General features: G+C 39.1%; 1 protein-coding gene across 3 annotated transcripts; it reads right to left on the bottom strand.

Moving 5' to 3' along the window:
* LOC117290375 lies at positions 1-8556 on the bottom strand. 3 transcript variants are annotated; one of them, XM_033771740.1, is made up of 6 exons: positions 8371-8556; positions 6722-6827; positions 5247-5355; positions 3185-3295; positions 1691-1753; positions 1-1060 (listed from the first exon to the last, which is right to left on the bottom strand). In XM_033771740.1, exons 2-6 carry the CDS (start codon positions 6781-6783, stop codon positions 932-934), a joined length of 474 nt encoding a protein of 157 aa, XP_033627631.1. In that variant the 5' UTR covers positions 6784-6827; positions 8371-8556; the 3' UTR covers positions 1-931. The 3 variants fall into 3 exon arrangements, with proteins under 3 accessions (XP_033627631.1, XP_033627630.1, XP_033627632.1); XM_033771739.1 differs by having other exon boundaries at positions 6680-6827; positions 8371-8555; XM_033771741.1 differs by lacking the exons at positions 6722-6827; positions 8371-8556 and adding an exon at positions 5806-6278.
* Positions 8557-9073: the final 517 nt, after the last annotated feature.

Raw genomic sequence — 9073 nt, 5'->3', positions numbered from 1 at the left:
CAATTAGGAACATTACATACTTATGCCATTATGATGACCAATTAGGAACATCAGTTTGTGCGATCATTACATACTTATGCCATTAGGATGACCAATTAGGAACATTACATACTTATGCCATTATGATGACCAATTAGGAACATCAGTTTGTGCGATCATTACATACTTATGCCATTAGGATGACCAATTAGGAACATTACATACTTATGCCATTATGATGACCAATTAGGAACATCAGTTTGTGCGATCATTACATACTTATGCCATTAGGATGACCAATTAGGAACATTACATACTAATGCCATTATGATGACCAATTAGGAACATCAGGTGCGATCATTACATACTTATGCCATTAGGATGACCAATTATGAACATCAGTTTGGCACAATTCTCAGTTCTTTACAAGTAAACAGAAAGTATAATACAGTTTTTATAGCTAAACTTAAACTAGTTGAAGAAACAGAATCTTGCAAACGCAACTCAAAATGGCTTGGACCAACTTGGTGCCCTAGGTTTTAATTCTTACCAAATTGGGACAGAAGACACCTTAAAGTTGGAAAGGTGCACAAAATAGCATTTCATAATTGGGTCTCAAAATAGCTCTGAAGGCTTTGTCAAAGTTTTTGCTGTTTCAAAACAGTTTTCGTTTGACTGGTGCAACCAAATCAAGTAACTGTGATTTCTGGAGGTACTCAAATGCTGTTTTTCAACTTTGATAGTTCTCAAGGTGGAAATATTTCCTTAAAAAAGGACAAACAGTGAGCTTTCTTTTTCTTTTTACCTCCATGTTGAAACTAATCCTGAACTTTATCTTGTCGGAGTGCAATTCTGTTTCATTCAAATGTTATTGCATAGTCAATTCATAATGCAAGTAAAACAAAAAGAGGATTTGATGGAAGATAGTAATAGTGATAAACGATTGAAAACCTCAAACCAAGGGATCCTTCATCTCTTGCGTTTTTCCTTTCAGTTGACACGTAATCTGCATTGCCAACCTCAGTCTCTCTAAACGATCTCTATTGAAGTGCTTGTCCCAGAACGGCACAATGCAGAAGATCTGAGATAAAAGAAAGAATGGCAAACAGAGGATCACTGTAGAGATGTGGATCAAGCTCAGAAATAGAGAATGTTGTGTGTGTAGTCATCATGGCGCCATTTTAGCTGTATGACAATTTTGAGCTTTCCCATAGCAAACAAATTACAGAAGAAAAACAAATTCTGTTTTAGTAATCTCAATCTGTTTTGCCCATTTCAAGTGACATGTCATAACCGAGCGGTCCAGTTCACCAGCTACATGTACACCTAACTCTGGTGTTATCAGCAGCAGAGTGTGGGTTCAATACCCAGTCATGACACTTGTGCACTTGAGCATGCAACAACAGTTGTGGGAAAGTAGTGCTTTCTGCTCAAGTGTGTAACCCAAATGTTTCAGCCCAAGGATTAGAGGTGACAACTTGCCCCTGGTGACAGTTGATTGGGTCGACAGCCCAAATTAGTGAAGTGAAGCCCTCACCTTGAAGTGGTCGCCCAGCATTGTAATAATAATAACAACAAATAATGGAATTGAAAGACAGTTGAACTAAGTGGATATGGTATTGCTGACACAAACTATGATGAAACCTCTTCTTATGGTTGGAATACTTTAGCTTCCACCAATTCAAGAAGATCCCTATCCATTTGTTCTTACCGAGTTGAGTATGAAACAGAGTGGAAACCACGTTGGAAACAAACCGCTTGAGAAAGAAAGACACTGCAGACAAATTTAACAATACAAAAATAATGGTAAGGAGCTCGTTTTGAGGCCGTGTCAACATGATCAAATAAGCAGGCCAGTGGCTGTACATACAAACATGCCCCCCAGTTACAGGACGCGAAAACCTTTTATTACACCGGGGGGTGTTGGGAAATCATAGTTCCATATTTTTTATATACAGCCACAGGCCTACTTTGGTCATGACGACACAGCCCCTTTAACTTAATCTAAGCTTAAAATTAACCTCATGTATTGCGAGACTCGCGTGTTTGTTTACTAACAAACTTAAAGACAGTGGACACTATTGGTAATTACTCAAAACAATTGTTAGCATAAAACATTTCTTGGTAACGAGTAATTGGGAGAGGTTGATGGTATAAAACAGTGTGAGAAACGTCTCCCTCTGAAGTGCCATAGTTTTCGAGAAAGAAGTAATTTTCCACGAATTTGATTTTGGGACCTCAGATTTAGAACTTGAGGTCTCGAAATCAACCATCTAAACGCACAAAACTTCGTGTGACAGGGGTGTTTTTTTCTTTCATTATTATCTTGCAGGTTTGATGATCAATTGAGCTCAAACTTTCACAGGTTTGTTATTTTATGCATATGTTGAGATACACGAACTGTGAAGGCTCGTCTTTGACAATTACCAACAGTGTCCACTGCCTTTAAATGATATTATTTTTGTTTAACCTTCATCGATGTTAATTAGGACCTGTTTACTTAGTACTTTAGTCGAAGTCTGTGAACAAAAATATCCACAGGCAATTCACTTGGGATTCGAACCCACGATCTCTGCACTGCCTGCAGAGCAGATAGTTCTTATGTCTTTTCACTAGACCACTAGATGTCATATCACTAGATCAAGCTAGCCTGATGGCTGGAAGCAGTTTGACTCCCATGTTTTAGCAGCATGTACTGCATCGATTAAATAGATGTTATTTTTTGCGTCAGGGATAAAGAACATAATTTGTTTTTACCCTTACACAATATGTATTGAGCAATAGAATCCTAGCACTAGGTAGAAGACCTGAGCTAGCTAACAATGTAAAAAACATGGCATTTTTACCAATATACATTATATTCCTTTTCTGCACAGAAAGATGTTTAATGCTTCGCATAACTTTTGCTATAGAGTTTTATGAGTATGTGCTCATCTCTAAGAAATTTACCACAGCCCAATTTCATGAAGCTGCTTCAAGCATAAAATGTAGCTCAGCTCTGAACAATTACCACAATAAGGTTTTACCAGCTACAATTCTATGCCACATGTACTAAATGTGTCTGGTATCCTGCTGTCTTTTGCTTAGCAGAAAACTGTTAGGCAATATTTTCTGTTTGGGGCAACTCGATGAAATCAGGCCAAGTGCACTGCCAGTTCTAAGAAACATCTAAAGCATGGTATGAGCATGAGACTCATTCAAGTACCTCGGCTTCTGTTCCTTGCTCTTGACCATGCTTGAACTCAATCTCAACAACATCCAGCCATTCCACTAAGGTCCAGTTCAAAATTTGAATGGTAAACTTTTCCCTGTCCACCTGGAAGAAAGAGCGAGAACAATCTCAACGATCTAGGTACCACAATCTCACCACTAGAGTCATGAAACTCTGGCAATTTGACTCTCTAAATTGAAGTTCTCAAGACCAATTCCCATATCAATGTTTGGTAAGGGCAATTCTGGTCAGGAAAATTGCACGCAATGTTGTATTAGAAGTAAAAGACACAACCCAATGGTGCCACAAATGATAGCTTAGGTCATACAACAATGGAGTCTTGTTTGAATTGTCAAACTACATATTTCCCAAAGAGTGATTTTAACATTGCTTGGACAACAACTAGGTCCAAAGCATATACTTGTTCAGAAAAAAATCAAGGTTGGTAATTATAATAATAATCATGTAAGCATTATAAAACACAATATATTTTAGAAATTCTCTGTGGTTTTTAGATCCATTGAGATAGAGACCATTAAAAATAGATGTCTGATTATGCACTGTATAGGGCCTAGATGTCTGATTTTGCACTGTATAGGGCCTAGATGTCTGATTTTGCACTGTATAGGGCCTAGATGTCTGATTTTGCACTGTATATGGCCTAGATGTCTGATTTTGCACTGTATAGGGCCTAGATGTCTGATTTTGCACTGTATAGGGCCTAGATGTCTGATTTTGCACTGTATAGGGCCTAGATGTCTGATTTTGCACTGTACATGTATAGGGCCTAGATGTCTGATTTTACACTGTATAGGGCCTAGATGTCTGATTTTACACTGTATAGGGCCTAGATGTCTGATTTTGCACTGTATAGGGCCTAGATGTCTGATTTTGCACTGTATAGGGCCTAGATGTCTGATTTTGCACTGTATAGGGCCTAGATGTCTGATTTTGCACTGTATAGGGCCTAGATGTCTGATTTTGCACTGTAAAGGGCCTAGATGTCTGATTTTCACTGTACATGTATAGGGCCTAGATGTCTGATTTTACACTGTATATAGGGCCTAGATGTCTGATTTTACACTGTATAGGGCCTAGATGTCTGATTTTGCACTGTATAGGGCCTAGATGTCTGATTTTGCACTGTATAGGGCCTAGATGTCTGATTTTGCACTGTATAGGGCCTAGATGTCTGATTTTGCACTGTATAGGGCCTAGATGTCTGATTTTGCACTGTATAGGGCCTAGATGTCTGATTTTGCACTGTATAGGGCCTAGATGTCTGATTTTGCACTGTATAGGGCCTAGATGTCTGATTTTGCACTGTATAGGGCCTAGATGTCTGATTTTGCACTGTATAGGGCCTAGATGTCTGATTTTGCACTGTATAGGGCCTATATTTCTGATTTTGCACTGTATAGGGCCTAGATGTCTGATTTTGCACTGTATAGGGCCTAGATGTCTGATTTTGCACTGTATAGGGCCTAGATGTCTGATTTTGCACTGTATAGGGCCTAGATGTCTGATTTTACACTGTATAGGGCCTAGATGTCTGATTTTGCACTGTATAGGGCCTAGATGTCTGATTTTGCACTGTATAGGGCCTAGATGTCTGATTTTGCACTGTATAGGGCCTAGATGTCTGATTTTGCACTGTATAGGGCCTAGATGTCTGATTTTGCACTGTATAGGGCCTAGATGTCTGATTTTGCACTGTATAGGGCCTAGATGTCTGATTTTGCACTGTATAGGGCCTATATTTCTGATTTTGCACTGTATAGGGCCTAGATGTCTGATTTTGCACTGTATAGGGCCTAGATGTCTGATTTTGCACTGTATAGGGCCTAGATGTCTGATTTTGCACTGTATAGGGCCTATAAAATACATATTGTTTATATGAATTTATTTTTGCTAAATCAGGACCAATTTCTTGTTTTTAGTATACATGGCTCAATAAATAATGTTAAAGCCACATTCTAATTTGGTCCCAGCCACCAAGGCCACTATTGTCTCTAAATGGTGAAACAGTCATAGAAGCACTCTCCAACCATCTTACCTTACTGACAAGGTAGGTACTGTTGGTCTCCTTTAAAGATTGAACTATTTCAACAGCTCTAATAATCTCATCTACACAAGCTTCAGGTTGGCTGTCTGGACAGGACCACCTATGGCGACAGGGTAAAACAAAGTTTAGTCTTGCCTCTGGCACCCACAATAAAGGGAAACAGAGTAAGACAGAAAGTGATAACAAATAATTGTGCAGTATTATTTACACGATACTCTCATTCACAGTGGCTTATCCAAGCATTTTCATTTGAAGGGGTGTGGAAGGTGGGGCAGAATCGTACAGCTTATGTGTTTTTGTTTTGTTTGTTTGTTTAATTGTTTGTTTATTTATTTATTTATTTAATTTTTATTTTATTATTATTATTATTATTATTACTAATTTTTTTTTTTTTTTGGGAGGGGGGGGGGGGTTATTTCAACGAATCAAACCATTAGATTGTGCATTTAAAATAAATCTCATTTAGCAAGAGGGGGCAAGGGTTCTGAGTGGGGAGGGGGCTCCCCCTCCAACCCCAACTGCGCACCCCTCCGGTTATGCTACTGCTTACATATTTCTGATATGAAACAAATACTCCTCAACAATGCCTCATGCCCTGCACTGTAACCCACATGCCTGAAGATACCTGTGTAGAGAAGATGACGAATGTGGGAGAACAACCCTCTACCTGGGACTGTGGTCAACACCCAATCCACATCCAGCTTTTTATAAGATGGGATTCAAACCAAGGTCAACAGAGGTGAAACGCTGTAGAAAATCACTAGAAGCAAACCTGAATGTCTGTATAAAGTGTTTTCATGAAGACCTTCTCTGTGTGGGGAAATGCTCCAATCACAATAGTCTTTTTTTGCAGAGTTTAAATGTTGAAGTTGAACCAGTCTTTTCTTCACAGCTAAACAAAAAGTACTATGTTAAAATCTAGGCTTGTCAAACATCACATAGACTCACCTATAACAAATGATCATCAATGCTTTACTTAAAAAGTAATTTCCTCAAAGGCACTGGACATAGCTATTTGTAATTACTAAAAATATTTGTTAGCATAAAAATGTCTTTGGTAACAAGGAATGGAGAGCTGTTGAAAGTATAACAAATTGTGAGAAACGGCTCCCTCTATAAAGTAATGTAGTTTTTGAGAAAGAGGTAATTTTTTACTCAAGTAATAAAATACTTCAGGCCTGAAGCCTTTTATTATGCATCTGAAAGCATACACAGTACAAATCAACAAGGGTGTTTTTCTTTCATTATTCTCTTGCAACGTTGATTACCAATTGAGCCCAATTTTTTCACAGATTTGTTATTCTATGCATTTTCTTTGGGGGGGGGGAATCCACCAAGTGAGAGACTGGTCTATGACAATTACCAATAGTGTACAGTGCCTTAAAATAGGTATTTATAGCCTTTTATGATATTTCTTAAGCTACTTTTCTTTGTGGCTGTGGGCGAGTCTGATGCCCGGTACCCACATGGCTGGTCTCATCTTAGCCTGGAGAAGCCCCTGAACTACACTCAGACAGCACACCATCATCAACTCAACTTGAGTCTATATGTTTCACTGTCAGCACCTTGCACCTGATGGGGAAGATCAACAATTTGATGAGGGTGGTAATAAAATCTCAGCCTAGTCTCATTAGAATTAGTGTGAGCATGTGGGAATGATATTTCCTAAACAAGGCAGGAGGGTAAATGGCACACCTCAATACAAAGAGGAAAACATTACACGTTTTAATCTTATGGGACATTGTGTCATCACTGGAATCACGCATGCAGTGAGTTGTGGGAAGGAAGTTTCCACAAATATTTGCAAACACTGGTACAAAGTATTGGTGACGGGTGTCAACAAAGTTTGGCACAACATGGCTCTGCTTATCATATTGGGAATCGGCGCTTGTGGAAGCAGGGAGTTCTGTGCTCACGTCAAGCCAGAGAACAATTCAAGAACTGACTCCGCGGCAGTGCAGGTTACATGTATTATTATCCTATTAGATAAAGTCTATTTCTATACCAGATCCGCCCAGGCAATAGTTAATAAGCAGGACAATTCTTTTCAAAACTGAGAAGTCTCCCGAACACCCGAACAATCTACTCCACGTAGAATAAAACAAGACAGTTGTCTAAGAACAGTTCTCTAAGAACTAACTCTACCTGGCAAGTAGATACACACATGGTGTTACCGCAAACCAAATATATATTGTTACCTCATAATGCAATGCCTCAAATCCTATACGTCAAGCCTGTTTTACGGGTAAGTGGCAAATTTTGGCGGGCGCGTGCAACTCAACGCTACTGGGCATTCTACGCTTACACAGCTACCAGCTAGTAAGCGGAGAATGGTTAAAGTAATCGTTCAATTTGGCGGTAAGCAGAGCAATGAAATTGGGCTCAGATTGTTCTTGAAACTGGTCATGTTGGTTGGATGATTAAGATAAGATGACACTTTAAATACAAGGAAATTAAATACTCCAATACAATATGCCCGCAATTAAAACAAGTGTTTGAGTACAAAAATACTATGGTCCGTCTCTCGACCCCCAAACACTCGATGTGCTGCTGCACTCTTTTCAAAAGCAAAACTCCAATAATAATGCCTTGTCATATGTGATTCCAATCTAGTTGCGATATTGTAAACCCTTCTTGTTACGTTATCGCAAGTAATTCCATCAAGCTATAACATTTAATTATAGTTGCAATAACTTAACCCTCCACCCCCCCCCCCCCCCCGCCGACGGTGGAGTCGGCAGGAGGGCTCATTACCGCAACCATAACAATTAGTGACTAATTAATGACAATCCCCATTAATCAAAGTGAAGTATATCATGGTCTTCCACAATTTCCAGGCAAATTAATACTTTATACACAATTCCCCGGTTCTTAAAATCAACTGCGCTAAAAGTATCAGACCATCAGACCAAAATGGAGACTGGGTTACTACTTGTTCTTCTCATAGAGTAATGTTCTTCTTGTCAAAAGTTCATGAATTCATAGAAACCTCAGACCGTGAAATAACTCAAATGAGACGTACTGCTGGTTGCAATGCCAATAGTCTCGGTCCCACGTTCTATCTATTATCCAATATCATAAAACCCCATAATTATATTGGTCTCATCATCCTTACTCTTTGGTCTCATCACTGTCCTTTCTTCATCTTGTTTGGATTGGCATCCTTGCACCTTGTTGTTTACAGCTCACGAATTCAGGGTGTTGGTAAAAGTCGGAGGTCGGAGGTAGCCGGAGGTAGCCGGAGGTTGCGTTAATTGCGTGATATTTAATTTAGAAATATTACTTACACACTCAGAGTGAAGTTTGGAAGACTCTTATGCAGTTTACGGGGATTAAAATTCAATTCTGTACCGATTGAGTGGGGGAAAACTATGCCCCCACGGTACGAACCGACTGGTCGTGTGGAGTACTTGTGTTGAGTAAACAAGGTCACACTGTAGCGCCCTCAAAAACAAACGGAGGTGTGTATACGCACCGTGTAGTTGGTGCGTAATTGCCTGTACACGCACCACGCGAGAACCCTGCAGAAATTATGGTGTATTAGACTAGAAAGGTATATAGCCGGAGGTTAATTTTATTTCTTTATTACTCCTCGGAAAATTACAAAAAAAATCATACACGAATCTCTATTTATGTCACCTTATAACCATTATTTTTTTACATTTTTATTATTTATAAAAAAATATTAAAATTACGTATTTTGATAGCCCGTCTTCACTCGGCCTATGCAGTGTACACACATACAGTGTACACCGTATACGGTCGTGTGAAGCATTTATTTTTATTTTTGACTACATGGTAAAAGCCGGAGGTTACCT

The sequence above is a fragment of the Asterias rubens genome, chromosome 5, assembly GCF_902459465.1.
Source record: "Asterias rubens chromosome 5, eAstRub1.3, whole genome shotgun sequence".
NCBI classification, from domain to species: Eukaryota; Metazoa; Echinodermata; class Asteroidea; order Forcipulatida; family Asteriidae; genus Asterias; species Asterias rubens.
Note: the sequence above shows the minus strand (reverse complement) of the source record. Positions and strands in the feature narration are given on the sequence as shown.